At 37.6% G+C, this 19802-nt stretch overlaps 1 protein-coding gene across 1 annotated transcript in view; it reads left to right on the forward strand.

The window, feature by feature from the left end:
* Cog5 (component of oligomeric golgi complex 5) overlaps nt 1–19802 on the forward strand; it is a 290729-nt gene that overhangs the window by 22822 nt on the left and 248105 nt on the right. Inside the window, exon 6 of the mRNA XM_032907620.1 lies at nt 9740–9860. Within this exon, the coding sequence (XP_032763511.1) occupies nt 9740–9860 (121 nt within the window). The remainder of the gene's footprint in view (nt 1–9739; nt 9861–19802) is intronic.

The following is a 19802-nucleotide window of genomic DNA, read 5'->3' on the forward strand; positions in this document are numbered from 1 at the left end:
TTTAGCTCTCTACCCCATTTTTAATAGGGTTATTTGGATCTCTGGAGTCTTAAGTTCTTGAGTTCTTTGTGTTTATTGGATATTAACCTCCATTGGATGTAGGATGGGTAGAGATCTTTTCTCAATCTGCTTGTTGCCATTTTGTCTTAATGACAGTGTCCTGTGCCTTACAGAAACTTTTCAGTTTTATGAAGTCCCATTTGTCAATTCTTGATCTTGGAGCATAAGCCATTGGTGTACTGTTCAGAAAAATTTCCCCTGTGCCCAGGTGTTTGAGGCTCTTTCCTACTTTTTCTTACATTAATTTGAGTGCATCTCGTTTTATGTGGGGGTCCTTGATCCACTTGGACTTGAGCTTTGTGCAGGGTAATAAGAATGGATCGATCTGCATTCTTCTACATGCTGACCTCCAGTTGAACCAGCACCATTTATTGAAAATGCCATCCTTTTTCCACTGGATGGTTTTAGCTCCTTTATCAAAGATCAAGTGACCATAGGTGATGGGTTAATTTCTGGGTCTTCAATTCTATTTCACTGATCTACCTGCCTGTCTCTGTACCAATACCATGCAGTTTTTTTTATCACTATTGCTCTGTAATACTGCTTGAGGTCAGGAATGGTGATTCCCCCAGAAATTCTTTTATTACTGAGAATAGTTTTCACTATCCTGGATGTTTTGTTATTCCAAATGAATTTGCAAATTGCTCTTTCTAACTCTATGAAGAATTGAGTTGGAATTTTGATGGGGATTGCATTGAATCTATAGATCGCTTTTGGCAAAATGGCCATTTTTACAATATTAATCCTGCTAATCCATTAGCATGGGAGGTCTTTCTGTCTTTTGAGATCTTCAATTTCTTTCTTCAGAGACTTGAAGTTCTTGTCATACATATCTTTCACTTGCTTGGTTAGAGTCACACCAAGGCATTTTATATTATTTGTGACTATTGTGAAGGTTGTCATTTCCCTAATCTCTTTGTTAGCCTGTTTATCCTTTGAGTAGAGGCAGACTACTGATTTGTTTTGAGTTAATTTTATATCCAGCCACTTTGCTGATATTGTTTATCAGCTGTATGAGTTCTGTGGTGGAATTTTTGGGGTCACTTAATTTTGTTATTATATCATCTGCAAATCATGATATTTTGACTTCTTTCTTTCCAATTTGTATCCCTTAGGCCTTCTTTTGTTGTCTGATTGCTCTGGCTAGGACTTTGAGTACTAAACTGAATCAGTAGGGAGAGAGTGCACAGCCTTGTCTATGCCCTGATTTTAGTGGGATTGCTTCCAGTTTCTCTCCATTTAAGCTGATGTTGGATACTGGTTTGCTGTATATTGATTTTACTATTATGGGCCTTGTATTCTTGATCTTTCCAAGATTTTTATCATGAAGGGGTGTTGTATTTTGTCAAATACTTTCTCAGCATCTAATGAGATGATGATGTGTTTTTTTTTTCCTTTGAGTTTGGTTACATAGTGGATTACGTTGATGGATTTCCATATATTGAACCATCCCTGCATCCCTGAGATGAAGCCTACTTTGTCATGATGGATGATCGTTTTGATATGTGCTTGGATTCAGTTTGTGAGAATTTATTGAGTATTTCTGCATGGATATTCATAAGGGAAGGAGATACCCACACATCGATAGTTCCCATTCAGTTCCAGAATTAGGCACAAACCACACCCAAATATATGTCTTCACAGAGATCCATTGTTAAGTGGGGAAGAACAGTTAGCGAGGCTGCTTTCTGACTCAGCTAGAAACCCGGCAGCAAGTGACCTTGCTTGTGTGATTTTTAAGAAGAGAAAAAGAGAGGTTTCTGTCTGAATTGGTTAGAATGCAGTAATATATTTGCCTTACATGAATAGTGGGCAAGAGAATTGAGAGGTAAGAGAGGAGATAGAGGAGAAGGGCGAAGGCAAAGGGACCAAGGGAGAGAGTGCAGGGGTGTTTGTCCTGGAGGGTCAAAGGACTGCCTCTTAGGGAAGAGGCAGACGTGGCACATAGGAGAATGGCAATTTATAAAGGTACAAGGGGTAATTCCACATTAGGATGAGGTGTTTAATTGTTCATTGAGTGTGTTAATTAGGTCATCCAAAGGAATCATTTGATTGCTATACTTCAATACTTTGATAGCTGAACATTGGCAGTTCACCTCAGCAGGAAGAAGTGGCCAAATAAGTGAATAGACCTTGGCAACTAGCTTTGAGAATGTAATCTAATAATTTTTAGCAAGGTAGATGAAATGAGGAGAAGAGCAAGGTCTGCCAGGGGCATGACCGCCATGATCAAGCTGGCCAGAGCCCCTTCAGAATCAATTATGGATTCATGAAAAGCCACCAAAATTTTCCTGAAATTGAACCCTGTCTGCCACTGTAAAGGGGGAATATATCCTGGTACTGTCTTCATCTCCATTCAATGTGTCCTGTAATGAGAACAGATTTCCTTGATTGGGTTTTGTTGACTGTTTCCTGACCTCAGTCTGTTTGACTGAGTATCCTCTGAGATTGGCTAGATGGATAGTCTGGAGGGCAGAGAGGAAAAGGTACTTATTTCCTGTGGGAATAGTCAGGAGAGGGAAGGAGAGGAGGGAAAGAGTCTGGAGAGAGCCAATGGGAGGTAGTGAGGAGATAGTAGGTAGTCCCATTGGCTTCTGTGTCTTTGTAGTAGGTGTGGCAGAGGTACAGGAAGTTTGTTGACAAGGTATTGTGTGGGGATGGGAGTTACTCAGTATATCTGGTAGTCATACAGACCTAGAAGCAGTTTCTCAGTTTCTAGTCTGGATGTCAGAGCCTGGACATAGGAGATTTTCCACTACTCTCCCTCCATTAGAGAGCAGATTGAGCTAGAGAATTACAGTTTAAAGACCTATTTTCAGTGGTCTTGGCGTCTTCATTTGTATTGATGCTGGGCAGTAGTGCTAAGGGAAATCAACTTCTTAAGATACTATAAATTAAATTGTTCCCAGTTAGAAATTGGGTACCCAAGTAGAAGGTTCTTTGTAAAATTGGGAATATTTCCCTAAACATGAGAAAGAAGAAAGGACATGTCTAATGGCTAGAAAAAGAAAAGAAACAGATATGTTTCAGAGTGCATGTCAGTACATTTACACACTCTGGGATGCCTAAGAGAGAGTGATGATTGAATGAGACAGATAGCTGTAGATCACTGTGAGGGAGGAAGGGAAGTAGTTAAAGGGGCTTGAGAAGCCTGCACATCAAACCAAGCCTCAATAATGCCTATGCTAGGGAAGTTTGTCTTAGCAATGTGTTGCCCTTTAAATTGTTCTGTGTCCTGGGGGTCTTCCTGAGCTGAGGTTTTTAATCATTTTTACTCTGTTTACTGTGTTTACATTTTAAACACTGCGGAAACTGATGTTCTTGTTTAATCTGTCTCTTCCTTGAGTTCCAAGTTAGTTTAAGTGTATGTGGTATAGGAAAGCAAGAAGGAAATAGCTATGAGGCATTTTTGCCTTGAGAATAAAATTCCTATGATTATGTCGCCAATTAGAAGAAAGTATCTTTTTATACCTTTCTCTCCTGCCCCCACTTCCATTTCAGTCTCTTCCCAGAAAGCCTTTTCTTCCCTAAAGTAGAAGATTCTGGCTTCATCTATATACATGAATACTTCAGTTGAATTTAATTATCACCCCAAGGATTATCTTTATCTTAATTCATTTTAGTAATATTGTTTTCTTATGAATTGCTTTAGTTTTTTCAGAAAAAGTTTGAAGAGCTTATAATCTTTTACATTGAGCATTTAAACTTTAAAGAATCAATGAAAATTTAAGGTTTTAAACTTTCAACATTCCTATGTTTTTAAAACTATCTGTTTGTTTTAAAATATACAATCAAGTTTATTGATAGGATTCCTTCATAAATTTTAAAAATAATTTTGAGTTACTTTCAGTTTTAAAAATTTAAAATCCTATATGTTTTGGCTTTTAAATCTTATTTTTAATTTTAAAAGTATATATGAATATTTTTCTTTTAGTTGATATTATCAAATTATTTCTACTTTTTTTTTTTTTTTTTTTGAGTGAAGGCTCACAGAGCCCAAGTTGACCTGAGCCTACTCTGTAGCTGATTCTACCCTCGAATTCCTCCAGCCTGCACTTCTCACTGTTGCCCCTGGCCTTGTGCATTCTGGGCAAGCTGTCTACCAACTGCGTTGTCTCTCTAGCTCTATTTACCTTCATTTGCTAAAGGGTATGAATTTACCTTACTGGCTTTATAACTGTTCTCTGAGCAAGTGAATGGACCATGAAGGGAATGAGAACTGTCACGCTCTGTAAACGATCTAATAGCATATGGAGCAATTAGGACAGGAAGCCACAAAAACCCATGCCGATGTGAGACTTGGTGCTAGTTTGGGGCTTATTTTTTTTGTTTATTTTTGAGATTAGAATTTAAGTACAACGTTTCTCCTTCCGTTTCCTTTCTTTTCCTTCTTCCTTTTTTTGCTTACCTTCAAATTAATGGCCTCTTTTTTCATTGTTATTGCATGCATTTATGTATTCTTATGTGCATACATATTCCTAAATATCACCTGCTGTGTCCAGATAATGTCAGATATGAATGTTTTGGGGGCTGGCCATTTGGCACTGGGCAACCAATTGGTGTGCTTTTCTCTGGGGAAGACCACCTCTCCTGCTCCCAGTTTTCCTCATTTGTTTTTTGAGACAGGGTTTTTCTCTGTATCCCGGCTATCCTGGAACTTACTCTCTAAACCAGGTTAGCTTCAAACTCGCAGAGATCTGCCTGCCTTTGCCTCCTAAGTGCTGGGTATAAGGACGTGCGCTATCATGATGATGGTACAGGTTGATTTTATTCTAGTTCCATCTATTTGCCTGCAAATTCCATGATGTCATTGTTTTTTAACAGTGGAGTAATACTTCATTGCGTAAGTGTGTCCCGTTTTGTTTAATTATCCTTCAGCTGAAGGACATCTCGGTTGCTTCCAATTTCTGGCTATTATGAATAAAGCTGTTATGCTTATGGTTGGGCAAGTGTTTTTGTGTGAGAAGGGAGCAATCTTTGGGCATATGCCCAAGAATAACATAGCTGGGTCTTGAGGTAGATTGATTACCAATTGTCCAAGGAACTGCCATATTGATTTTTCAGTGTGACTGTACAAGTTAGCATTCCCACCAGCAATGGAGGAGTGCTCCCCTTGCTCCACATCCTCCCCAACCTGTGCTGTCACTTGAGCCATTCTGACTTGATCTTAGCCATTTTGACTGTGTGAGGTGGAATCTCAGGGTTGTTTTGATTTGCATATTCCTGATGGCTAAGGATGTTGAACATTTCTTTAAATGTTTCTCAGCCATTTGAGTTTCCTCTTTTGAGAATTATCTGTTTATGTATATACCTCATTTTTAAATTGGGAGTATTTGGGTTTTTTTGATGTCTAGTTCTTGATGTCTAGTTTGTAAAGACTTGTAATAAGCATAGAATTGAGTTTAAAAAGGACTATAAAGTATAGGAATTAACTATACGGTTTGTTAAAGAAATAGAATTTAACTGGGAAAGATGTGATGATGGTACATACAAAATTTAGGCACATTCAGTACTCACTCTTCATATGGTATGAATGCCTTTGTAATTAGATACTGCTTTTTGTATGTTGTGTAACCAAACAAAGGAATTATTTTATGTTATTCTAAATGTATTATTTCCTGTGTCCTTAAGAGCCACAGCGTTCAGTGTCTAAGATAAAAGATACAAGATGGAAGATAGGTTAAGCACTGTGTACTTTTGGTTCTGAATTGAATTGGAAAGTATCAGTATGAAGTTGAGATATTTTAACTTAATTTTAAAATATCATAAGCCTTATATATGTACATTTTGTATGCATGTATATGCACAATTTTAATCTGAGAATGTTTTATTTGTATTCTAGAATGAATCAAATGAATATTTATGCCATATTTTAGTTCTGACATTTGCTGCCCATGTCTATGAGAAAAGTTCAGCAGTGAGCAAGCCTAGTTCCAGAATGATCCTGACATTCTGCTTCTTCTTAAAAGAAACAAAGGTCTCTTTGAGAAATCTTTGATTCTAGTTTGGAGGAAGGAAATAAATAAAATATATAAAATGATCTTGAAATATTTACACCAGACACCATAACTTCCAGGTCTGTGACAAAGGAGCTTCAGAGCCAATTCAGAAATATTTTTGGGGACCAGTTATTTCACCTTAACCCAAACTGTAGATCATGAGTGAGGAAGCTCTTGGATTTAGGTAGACTGGTGCAGTTGCTCACTCTTAGAGGTTTTAACTGGCCAAAGTGTTCCATTTGGGCATCAATACGGATTAAAGCTACAGTGAAACCAGAGTCTCTCATGATGGTTAAATACATATTTTCATAATGGAAAAGGTAACCCCACAAAATTGACAATGTCCCCTCTCCACCAGCCATCATTAGCGGATGTTAAGAAACCTGCCTTTTTGGAATTTTATTTCATTTTGGAGGGGAGGGAGAGGTTGATTTATTTCAGAAACAAATCCATGGATAAAGATAACAAAGTTTATTGATTGATTTTGGTCGTAGATGCTGCAATAGAAGGAGAAATCACCAAAATGCTAAGCTGTCAGTTTTCTGAAGGAGCAGATGGCTACAGCCTCTCAGGCTGGACTGACCCCAAGCTAGCTCACTCCAGTTACTTTATCCAACCACCATACAAGATCAACTGGGTGGGGCTGGGAAAGGTTCCAGATGCCAAAGTTATCTTGCCCTTTGCTGCTCATCAGAGCAGACAACCCACACCAATCTCAGTCCCTTTTACCATGGCTGCCATAATCAACAGTAAGAACTCCAGGTTTGCCAGGAGTGTCTCAGGACCAAGGTCAGGTGCAGCTGCAAGCTCTCACACAGCACCAAGGACAGACCTTCCAGAGAGAGACCTTCTTCAAGGTTCAAATGGTCTCATAACAATTTCTCAGCCTCTACTGACTGACCCAAACATAGCAAAGGGTTTGCTAAAACATTCCACTCAAAGCGAGACCGAGGCTTAGTTATACTCTTCACTACAGAAGTTATGGCCATAAAAAGAGACTCAGGTTTCTCTCAGGTGGAATAAAGAGATGAATAGTGATGTGGCGGAGTGTGGTGGCTGACGCTCTGGTTTTCTGTGTGCTGGTTCTAAGTGCATTTAGCTGTAAGTCTGTAAGTGCAGATTACAGTGGTTTATGATTGTGAAAGTCTACTAGGAAAGTGATTTTAGGGAATGATGTGTTGGGAATTGGTGAAAATTAATGGCTTTTAGGTTAGGTAGGGCTTGTTGAATGAGGATTTTTATTAATGCTATTGGAAAATTTAACTAATCTGTAAGTGGATAGGGACCAAAGTTTATTAAAAAAGGGCTGAGTATTGAAAACTACCTTTAAGAAGATAAATATTTTATTGAGAGACCATTGTGCAAATTTGTATGTGATAAGAATTGTCTTGAGGCAGTCCATGCAGGAATGGAGCTTGCTATGTAGTGGGCAGTGAGTAAGATGATTAAGAAGGAAGTGTTAGAATGGAACTTGAAGCTTATGTTTGAAGGCACTCCCTTTACAGGGCAGGACTGAGTGATTTTTTTCGATGGATAGTTTTAGGTGATTTAGAATAATGCTTGGTATTTCTCCCTGTGAAGTATTTAGTGTCTCAGAATGGTTGTGAAAGAGTCTAGATTCCACATTGTTCATCAAAACATGCCAGTTCTGCCAGGCTCTGGGCAGTCCTAGGTAGTAGGAATTTCTTCCTGGAACCCTAGCGCTTGAAAGGTAGAGGTGGGGCTTGAAGAAGTGCAGCAAGCCTGTGTTACACAGCGAGCTTCAGCTCAGGCGGCCCTGCTACCATCCTCAAAACTAATACATACATTAAAAAGAAAGCAAACCAATTTTCTCAACCGAGGAACTGGTAATCGTGGTTATTTTCGTTGTTTAGCTGAGAGCATAGTTATGAAGGTGGTTTTTCAGCATTGCTTTTTATGTTCTAAATTTTATATTTTGCTTTTATTGTATTTTAGAAAGTATCATTTAATTAAACGATGGAGTTTCAAACTGGCTGTTGTGGTGCATGCCTTAATCCCAGCACTCGAGAAGCAGAAGATAGGTAGATTTCTTTGAGTTTCAGGCCAACCTGGTCTACTTAGCAAGTATCAGGCCAGCCAGAGCTACATAGTGAGATCTTGTCTCCTATAAATTAAATAAATAAATAATGATAGATAGGTTCAATATTTAATTTCTAGGTGAAAATTCTTATTTATTATGTAGTTACTATGAGAAGCAGTTAAGCAAATCTGTTTACTATTTGAGTGCCTCTGACTGTATGTTTTATGTGTGTGTTCTATGTGAGTAGATGAGTATGGCTGGGATGGTTGTAGTAGTATGTTTTATATTTACTGATAAAAGACTTATACCTAGATGTTTAGTGATGTTTTCTTGGAGCTTTTAATTTTTTGCACATATATGTGCAGATATGTGCACATGTATATATGTGCATATGAGGCTAGAGGTGTCGAGTGCCTTTCTCAATCCCTTTCCACCATATTTTCTTGAGATAGGATCTTACTGTCCTTGGAGCTCAACCCTTTAGCAAGAACCAGAGATCCCTAGAAACCCCTCTGACTCCACTTACTTCCACAGTGCTGGTACCCAGATTTTTATGAGTTGATGGTGTTTGGGGGATCAAGACTGAGGACTTCAAGTTGTGTGCCAAGCATTTAACAGAGTTATTTTCCCTAGCCCCTGGATTTTTTACTTTTTAGCGATATACTTAGGGTTTCCTTAGTAAAAAGCCCTTGCTTTTCATGTAGCCCTGGGCCTCTTCAAAGATGGTAGAGTTGAGCAGCATAGATCAATGATCATCTCTGCTTTGTTATCACTGTGGAGGCCGGAGGAGAGTATTGCCCTACTCTCCTCAAAGCAATGCTCTGCACCCAGCTTCTGCACTAGAGCATGCACACACATTTGAATTTTTTTTTTTCTTTTTTTTTTTTTTTTTTTTTTTTTTCAGAGCTGGGGACTGAACCCAGGGCCTTGAGCTTGCTAGGCAAGTGCTCTACCCCTGAGCTAAATCCCCAACCGAATTTTTTTTTTTTTTTTTTAAAACCACAGTTACATTTGGGAAAGAAAAAAGAACTAGGAAAAGACATAAAAGTTAGTAATAGCTTTTTGATTTTTTTATTTAACTAATATTCTTTTTTATATTTTATTGATAAAGCCTATTAGGAAAGTCCAAGCAGATAAAGATAATTTACCCTTTAAGGATTAGTGAAATTGAGAGTTTTAAAGGCTATTCACTTAGACATTGAGGCAAGAGAAACTAGAGTGTTTGCATAGTAGGAAGACAAGCACAGCCAAGTCATCGTCTGGGGATGTCAACAACCAGAATTGATGCATGGTCATCTCTCTACAGATTATCATCTCAGTGCATAGAAACATGGTCTTAGCGTTGGGACTTTTTGAACCTTTGCATTTGACAATGGCTGGCCACCGGTCTAGGGCAGGGTTAGAATCTTTGACCTCATAGTATCTCAGTCTCAAATTGAATCCATTGGGATAAGTTGGGGTTTGTTATAAAGGTTAAATATGGACTTGTGGATGTTCTTCCTAAAGATATGTAATTACTTGGGGTACCCAGTGGGAAACAAAAGCTGTACAAATCTTTTCACATCCAGAAAGACCGGAAAGCTTCACAATGCACTTCATAGAGCTACTGGACTTTCTTAATACTATGTTTCTTGAATAGGTTGCCTGTGATTTGCTTCGGAGAATAATTCGCATCTTATATCTCAGTAAGAGACTCCAGGGACAACTGCAAGGAGGAAGTAGGGAGATAACAAAAGCTGCTCAGAGTCTCAATGAACTTGGTGAGTCCTTTCATGATTAAACATTGGCAGAAGTTTGACAGTTTAGCTCAGTTGATTTGCTGACATTTATTATCACTATCAACAAGTACTACTAGTTTTATTTTAAAATGGCTGTTTATAACATTGTAATAATCAATGTTCCTCTTCAGAAAGGGTGGGTAAAATTAGACTTTTTGAAAGTGCTGTTTGCTTTAGAAATGATCATACAGTAAAATTGGCTTTTGTGATGAATAGGTGTGTATAAATTTTAACAAGGAAAAGTTTGAGTAACTGTGACCGTAATCATGATACAAAACCCTTTGACCACTCTTGGAAACAGGCTTATCATTACTTGGTGAGGGGATTCCCTTCCTGCTGACCTGGCAGCCACCATCAGTTTTCTATCATTATAGTTTTGTCCAGCAATACTGACACATATGTGGAGTCATAAACTCCATAACCTTTTGAGTCTGGCTTCTCGTCCCCAGCTTTTAATACCTTTGAGAGTTTTTCAAATTGTTGGGTATATTACAATATATATCTTCTGTGCTGTCAATGGCGATTGTCTTTTGAGTCACTGGTTGAAGGACAATTTGAGTTCTTTTTAGCTTTTAGTGATTATGAATAGAGTGGTTTATAAATACTTCTGTGTAGGTTTTGTTGTGATTTCTTTGGAGGAAATATTCAGAAGAAAGGCTATTTATTAGGTGATAAATTCCATGTTGATGTGATGTCTAGATGTCTTTGGTCGTTTGTTTCTTGGATATTTAAAACAGGTTTTTGAAATTCAAGGGTTTAGAGTTATGGTTTTGTTAGCTAACAAGCTTTAAGTTCCATAGTTTTTCAGGGGAAAGTAGGAATAGCCAGTGAGTACCGATGGAAGCCAACGCCTGGGTTCTGAGCAGACTTTGTGGGTTTCTTGTTGTCATTGGGTACCCAGTAATTTTTAAGAAGTGATATTTAGTCTTTTATAGATTCAGGTCTTTGATTATGTATATCTTAAATATTGATGGTTTGCTTACCCTTGATGGCATGGTTATGCCAAAGGAACATGAGAAAAATGTGTTTGACATGTTCTGAGTTTTCCTGGTATTGATATTTCAATTGCAAAGTCTTGTTTAATGCAGTGGTTCTCAAGCTGTGAGTCGTGATTCCTTTGGGGTCACAGCTCATATTTACATTATAATTCATAACAGCAAAATTACAGTTATTAAGTCATAAGGAAATAATTTTATGGTTGGGAGTCACCACGACATGAGAACTGTATTAAAGGGTTATGGGAAGGTTGAGAATCACTGCTATAATGTTTATATCATATTTTCATATATGATCATGTATATGATCATATATTTTCATATATATGATCAAAGAAATAACTTTCCAAATCATGCTTTAACATTTCATTTGTGTGATACTTAAATATAGACATTGGTTAGGCTCATCATGATAATATGCTATTTATTTTGCTGGAATATATTATACCAAAGTTAATTTTGTAAGCAGTGAGTAATATTTGAGTGTTTTTTTTAAAGATTCATTTTTTTATTTTAAAAATTTAAAATTCATTCTTATGTATATCACCTGGTTGGTTTTTATTTGGACTCAGGTTATATACACATACATGTGTATGTATGTAATGATAATCAAAGAAATAGGAGATATCAATTTGAAAATTGGGGGAGCATGGTAGGAGAATGAGGGAGGGTAAGTGGGAGGTCTGGAGGGAGGAAAGAAAAGGAAAATGATGCAATTCTATTTCAATGAAACCAATGAAAAATTTTGAACTTTTAGGCTAATATCCACTTTTCAGTGAGTGCATACCATGTGTGTTCTTTTGTGACTGGGTTACCTCACTCAGGATGATCCATTTGCCTAAGAATTTCAGGAAGTCATTTTTTTTTAATAGCTAACTAGTACACCACTGTGTAGATGTACCACATTTTCTGTATCCATTCCTCTGCTGAAGGGCATCTGGGTTCTTTACAGCTTCTGGTTATTATAAATAAGGCTGCTATGAACATAGTGGAGCATGTATCCTTGTTATATGTTGGAGCATCTTTTGGGTGTATGCCCAGGAGTGGTATAGTTGAGACCTTAGGTAGTGCTATGTCCAGTTTTCTAAAGAACCTCCAGACTGATTTCCAGAGTGGTGGTACCACACAACAATGGAGGCATGTTTGTCTTTCTCCATATCTTCACCAGCACTTGCTGTCACCTGAGTTTTCAATTTTAGCCATTCTGACTAGTATGAGGTGGAATCTTAGGGTTGTTTTGATTTGTATTTCCTTGATGACTAAGGAGGTTGAACATTTCTTTAGGTGCTTCTCAGCCATTCGGCATTCCTCAGCTGTGAATTCTTTGTTTAGCTCTGTACACCATTTTTTTTAAAAAGAAGATTATTTGGTTCTCTGAAGTCTTGTATATGTTAGTTATTAGCCCTCTGTCGGATGTAGGATTGGTAAAGATCTTTAACCAATCTGTTGGTTGTTGTTTTGTCCTAACGACTGTGTTCTTTGCTGTACAGAAGCTTTGCAGTTTTATGAGGTACCATTTGTTGATTCTTGATCTTAGAGCCTAAGCCATTGGTGTTCTGTTCAGGAAATTTTCCCCAGTGCCTATGTCTTCGAGGCTCTTCCCCACTTTCTCATCTACTACTTTTAGTGTTTCTGGTTTTATGTGGAGGTCTTTGATTCACTTGGACTTGAGCTTTGTACAGGGCGATAAGAATGGGTCAATTTACATTCTTCTACATGCTGACCTCTAGTTGAACCAGCACCATTTGTTGAAAATGCTTCTTTTTTTGCATTGTGGTTTTAGCTTCTTTGTCAAAGATCAAGTGACCATAGGTTTGTGGATTCATTTCTGGATCTTCAATTCTATTAGCCTTATTTATAATAGCCAGAAGCTGGAAAGAACCCAGATGTCCTTCAACAGAGGAATGGATACAGAAAATGTGGTACATTTACACAATGGAGTACTACTCACCTATTAGAAACAATGACTACATGAAATTCTTAGGCAAATGGATGGAACTAGAAAATATCTTCCTGAATAAGGTAACCCAGTCACAAAATGGTATGCACTCATTGAAAAGTGGATATTAGCCCAAAAGCTTGGAATACCCAAGAAACAATTCACAGACAATATGAAGCACAAGAAGAAGGAAGACCAAAATGTGGATGCTTTGGACCTTTTTAGAAGGGAGAACAAAATACAGGATGAAATATAGAGACAATGAGTGGAGCAGGGACTGAAGGAAAGGTCTCCGAGACTGTCCCACCTGGGGATCTATCCTAAATGCAGCCACCAAACCCAGTCACTATTGCTGATGACAAGAAGCGTTTCCTCGCAGGAGCCTGATATGGATGTCTCCTGAGAGGCTCTGCTAGAGCCTTACTCATACAGATGAGGATGCTTACAATTAACCATTGGACTGAGCCCCAGGATCCCCAATGGAGGAGTTAGAGAAAGGACTGAAGGAACTGAAGGGGTTTGCAACCCCATAGGTAGAACAACATCAACCAACCAGATACCCCAGAGCTCCCAGGGACTAAACCACCATCCAAAGAGTACACATGGAGGGACCCATCGTTCCCGCTGCATATGTAGCAGGGAACAGCCTTGTGTGGCATCAATAGGAGGAGAAGCCCTTGGTCCTGTGAAGGCTTGATGCCCCAATGTAGGGGAATGCTAGGATGTTGAGGTGGGAGTGGGGAAATCGTCATAGAAGCAGGAGGAGGGGGAAGGGGGGCAGGAGAGGGGGGAAATGGGACAACATTTGAAAGTTAAATACATAAAATATCCAATAAAAATAAAAAAGCAAAAATGAACAACGAAACCAAAACAAAAAAAATGAAAAAAATTAAAATAGTTCATTGTATATATGTGTAATGTCTTTAAATTGTTAATTTATCTTTTGTGCTTTCTTCCTTTTATATATTTTTTCTTACAACCCTTAATCATATTTCCCCCCTTCCAGGTCCTTCCCACTTCTCTACTTATGCAGTTTTTTTCTCTCAAAAAATGAAAATTAAAACAAAAAAGCAACTAACTAGTAAGAAATAAGACTAAAGTGAAACAAAAATAAAATAAATATGGTATCTGTTTGGTATTTACCAGTTACTCCTATGCATGGAGTCTGGGGCTGCTCTGGAGTATGGTTGATGCCCAGTGACACTCCCTTGGAGAAACTGGTAGTTCTTTTCCCAGCAGGCATTAGTTGAAACTGTTCTTTTTCAGAGGAAGAGTTTGTTCACTTCACTTCTCAAGTCTGGGATTTTGTCTGTTTCTAACATATACAGGACTTGTCACAGCCTCTGTGAGCTCATGTGTGTATCAGTCCTGTCCTTGTGGTCTTCTACCATCACTTTAGTCACAAAATAAATAATACTGTATCTGTCTCTATATAATATCAGATAGTGCTACATGCCAGCAGAGTAAGAGGCTAGAGAATTAGAAAAGTCAGTGGACAGAGAAGATTTCATGCACTGTGCAGACATAACAGCAGACTAGATCTGTACACAGAACATTTCTCACATATTTGTGTGACATGACAAGATTTCCTTCCGTTGAACCTAGCTGTGAGACCAGGGTGGTCTACAGACCACATGGCTAGTGTATTCCTAACAGCTCTCACACTGTGCCTTCTTAATTATTTAGTGGAAGCTATATTTTCCTTAGAAATGTTATTATGAATTTATCTTTGTTTATTATGTTTTCCTTTTTCTAAATTATTATTTGTTTGTTTTTTTCCTTTTCTTTGAAAATAGATTTTTCCCTTTATATCATGTATCCTGATATGTTAGGTTTCTCCTCTACTCCTCCCAGTCCTTCCCCACCACCCATCTTATCTGGACTCCCATCCCTGCACCTCTCATTAAAAAAAACAAACAGGATTCTAATGGAAAGTGATAAAATAAAATAAGATAAAAAGAAAACTAACACATTTGAATAGGGAAAAAAAAGCCCAAGAAAAGGCCCAACAAAAAGACAAAGTTGCAGAGAACCAGTTGCCCTCACACTCAGGATTGGAAGCCATAACATATACACAAAGGGCCTATAAGGTAAAGAGAGAGAAAAATATATAGACAAAATTAAGAAGATAAAGATAAAAGAATTTTTAGAAAGAAGGAAAAGTCCTGAGATGACATTTTGAGACAAAGACCTTCCAAAGAGGCCATTGATTTCATTATCTCTTGGCCATCTGCTGCTCGTCCTGCAGTCTATCCATAAGAGTAGTTTGTTTCCCCTTGGAGAAAACTGAACTTACATTTGCGAATGTTATCCACTGGAGACAGCTTCTGGCTAAGGGATGGATGGGGTCATGTGTCCACGTCTCCTTTCAGCTCCAGGACTGGTCTGGTGCAGATCTGTGCAGGCCGTGGGCATGCCGCCTCAGTCTTTCTGAGTTCATGTGCTTTGAGCATATTGACTAGGCTTTGTTTTCCTGTTGCGTTCCATTTGCTTTGGCTCTTACACACTTTCCTCTTGTGCAGAGTTCCCTGAGCCCTGACTGGAGAGGTTTAGTGAGACGTTTATTTAGGGCTGAGTGTTCCAAGGTCTCTCACTCTTCGTTATGCCTGGCTGTGTCTCTCTGTGTTTGTTCCCATCAGCTGTAGGAGGAAGCTTCTCTGATGCTGGCTGAGGAGGGCAGTGATCAGTTTCCCTGGCTGGAGTGTTGTTTTCATAATGTGTTCTTGCATAGTTTTGTAAAAGCTCTAGTGTCAGCTATTAGCTTTGTTAAATATTTCTCAATTTTTATGCAGCAAAATTTATCTGTAGTAGTCAGTAAACACTGATAAAAATCATTCCAAGGTTTAGTGTATGCTTTGTCTTAGTTAAGTTTTCAATTGTTGTGATGAAAAACATCATGACCAAAAAGCAAGTTGGGGAGGAAATGGTTGATTCTGTTTACTCTTAGTCCATCACTGGAGGAAGTCAGGACAGGAGCACTAGCAGGGCAGGATCCTGGAGGCCAAGCTGATGCCGAGACCATGAAGGGTGCTGCTTACTGGCTTGTTTCACATGACTTGCTCAGCCTTCATTCCGAAACTGAGACTTCTTCCTCTAATGACTCTAGCTTGTGTCCAGTTGACACACAAAACTAGCCCCCTGTTGTCCATTATTTCACAGTTAGAGTAGTACTTCTGAGTTTTATTCATATGACTGGCTGATAATGCTGTATATTTTTACCTATTATCCTTTGATGGAACTCTCATACTTGAAAGTAAGTTATTTAGTAAAAGGGTCTTCAAACTAGTAATTAGGGAAATTTTTCATTTCTTGCTTCTTTGTGGTAATCCCACTCCTTCCATTTGGATGCTGAAGCCATTACTGAATTTCTGTTGTAGCATGTATCATTTACGATTTTAAACAAATAATGATGTTAAAAACTTGTTAAAATATGCCTTGACTGTATAGTTGCAGTGCCCATAAGTATGGGTTATTTGCTGTTTGAGCCTTTTAAATGACATCAGCTGGTTAATGAAGTACACCCTTGACTCTCCATAATGTATTGTTCAGGTGCATCCCCAAGTCTCTGTAATTATACAGGTGGGCAGGTGCAGTCCTGAGTCTAATACTGTACAGGTGGGCAGCTGCAGCCCTGAGTCTAATATTGTACAGGTGGGTAGGTGCAGCCCTGAGTCTAATACTGTACAGGTGGGCAGGTGCAGCCCTGAGTCTAATATTGTACAGGTGGGCAGCTGCAGCCCTGAGTCTAATATTGTACAGGTGTGTAGGCATGTTGCCCCACTTGCTTCTCATAGCTCATATACTTCATTACTTTGTGAGAAGAAAATGCAATATGAAACATTTTTTTTAAATCACTCTTAAGTTTGGTAAGATGAATTAGCTTAGGTTTAAGTTAGAAGGCTTCAGTGTCAGTTTATGATTATAATTATATTTACAGGGTTTGGCATGTTACTATTATGTGAAAAACAGGTATGACCTTTTGAGAGATAAGTTTAGTAAAATAGGACCTATATTTATTCATTTGTTTTAATTTATGTGATAGGAACTTCAAATAGTTTTTGATGAATAAAGGCATTCTGCCATATATAAATTTAAGATTATGTTGAAAATAAGGTTTTTATGCTTCCGGCTAGGATTTATGATCACAGCTGAATAGAGTTTTGGAATGGAAATCCAGATTTTCTTTTTCTATTTTGATTATGGTAAAATAAGTACAAATTTATTTTCACTTTTGAAAATAATTCCTGAAAATTATACCTGGCAAAACCATTTACTAGAACCTATGTTTTAAATGACTGAACTAAAAATAGCCAAAAACCAAAAACCAAAACAAAAACCCAAGCAAACAAACAACAAACAAACAAAAACAAACCCCAAACTCAAGGTACTTATCCACACATACATCTTGTAGCTAATTTATTTTAGCGTATTCATCAAGAAGACTTGATGCTCAGAGTGAAAGGTCCAGAGTTTTGTCTGTCACTTATTTTACAGAAGTTAAGGTCCTATAAAAACAGTTATAGGTAATACTGGAAATTGCTATGTCTGAATTTTATGGTTTATTTCTTTGTTAACCTTTTATGTTTATCCACATCTTTTCTTGAGAAAAAGTGGCTGAAATTGTCAGTTCTATTCCGAACTATCTACTCATGTGTGCTAGGACAGAACATCAGATAGGATCTTTATTTTCATGTATGATGTGGAATCTTCCATTTCAAATCTGTTAACAAAGTGTATGAGTCTATACTAAATAGTGTGACATTTTATGACTGACTTTTGCTGGCTCTGTGGGGTTTGGTTGCTGTCATGGCATCCCTGGGAGATAGGGTCTTTATGAGATAATTGGGTTATTAGGAGGATAAGACATTTTTCTAGGGAGCTGGGTTAGTTACTGTGTTGCCTTTCTTTGAACATATTCTCTTGGCTTTGTGGTTTTTCTGTTTATATCTTCAGTTCAACTACCTAGTTATTGATGCCTGCTTCTTGGACTTTCTAGTATTTAGAGTCATAAACCAAAACAAGTTTTTAGTATGTCATTTAATGTCCGGGGTCACTTCTGAAAGTCATTTACTTGCTCATGTGTGGATTTATTGGGCTGCTTCTGTTTCCTTGAAATAAATGTCTGTGTTTTTTGCTAGGATTATTCCGCTTAATTACCTCAGCTTTGTAATATTGATATCAGATAGCAGATTTTTAAAAGTGCTTTATCTAGATTAGCACTTATCTGCAGGGAGCTGTGCCGGATCAATTTGTTGGGCCATTAGAGAGACCAAGCTAAGTTAATTTGTATTATCTGTTTCTCATACGTACTTCCAGTCTGTAAACTAAGCATTGTAAATTTGAATTAGTTTGAAGATAATTTATATAAATTAAGAATTCCTGTTTTGTCTTTGAAATACAACTAGAAGAGTAATGTTAAATGGAAATGGCACATATATAATCTTTCTATTCTCAAATAATGATTGATATAATAAGAATGTTTTATATTAGTTAAATATAGGACAGTAAAGGTACCTGGTCATTTTATTTGTACTTAACTTTGGGATACACAACTACTAAACATTATTTTATTTTGAAAAGATAGTCTTTGAAATTTTTTATTAAAGACTGAAATCTTCATGTGGTCATTTTCTTTTCAATGTAATAATTTTTCCAAGATACTTAGAAAGCTGTAGAGACACTGTGTCCATTGAAAGTTATTTTTCTGACAAGACTAATGTGAAGAAGCCTTCCTACAATCTTAAGTGGAGTCACATGATTCTAGAGCATCCTAGCTCTGTGTAGTTTACATTTGTCTTGTGACCATTCGAATAAATTTGCCTTATTTCTGTTACATGAAATTGCTGTTTCCCAGGTCTTATCCAAGTTGGGGACTTTCCAGCATGTCTTGAATATTATGTTAAATTGTTTCAGAATTAAGATTTGTGGGACTTTGAAGTAGTGAAGCAAAGGGAGAAGAGTCTAGAGTTAGAAAGGGCTGTTTTACATGAAGAAGTTTATTCAGCGTCCATTAAAGATAGGCTAGTATTATTCCTTTAACAAAATTAAGAATTTGCTGGTTAATACTTATTTAGATAAGTGACTTTATTGGTAGCAATGCACTGGTACAGTTGCTGCACAGCTAAACTGAGTGCTTTTGATCTTAAATGTGCCAGTGTGGTGTATTCACGCATTGTATGGTGCTGCCTGGATAAGTTATAAAGAACAAAATTTACCCTCTTATCATTCTGGACGCTTATAAGTTCAATCTGGAAACACTGGGTTTTCATGAGTTTCTTCTTGCTGTATCTGCCTGAGGAAGAGAGGCAGGACTAAGGGGAAATCTGTTCACACTTGGTAGAAGAGAAAACAAACTCCTACCAGCCCTTTTAATAGCAGTATTAATTTTTAATATCTTCCATAACTAAGTCGTATGAAGCAGACACCTTATGAACTCACATATCCCTGAAGACCTTTGCCTACCAACACTGTGGCATTGGGATTATCATAAATTCATATTATAGCAATAGTGTCACACTAAGTGCTTTTATTTTTGACTTCAGATGAGCAAAGTTTAATGATGAATTCTCCAGGCATCATAATAGCCAGCTTAAAGATGCCCATGCCCCTAATTCATAGAAACTGTGAATATGTTTCTTTGAATGGCAAGAAGGACTTTGTAGTTAAGACACAGGCCTTGAGATTAGGAAGTTATTCTAGATTATTATTGTTTCAGTGTCAGTCACTAACTTCTTAAAAAATGGACGAGGGAAGCGAAACTGGGTCAGATAATGGATAATGAAGACAGGAAAGTAAAGCATGGACAGTTTGGGATCTTCTGTTGGTGATGTTGAAGGTAAAAGAAAGGGACTGTGAGTCAAGTTAGATTAGTGTGATAGAAGTTGGAAACTTTCTCAACTGATAGCCAGGAAAGAAATTAGACACATTTTGTGGTGCTGGGGACTAATCCCAGAGCCTAATGGAAATCAGAATATATTTATTGAAGATTTC

This window comes from Rattus rattus, chromosome 7 (assembly GCF_011064425.1).
Source record: "Rattus rattus isolate New Zealand chromosome 7, Rrattus_CSIRO_v1, whole genome shotgun sequence".
NCBI classification, from domain to species: Eukaryota; Metazoa; Chordata; class Mammalia; order Rodentia; family Muridae; genus Rattus; species Rattus rattus.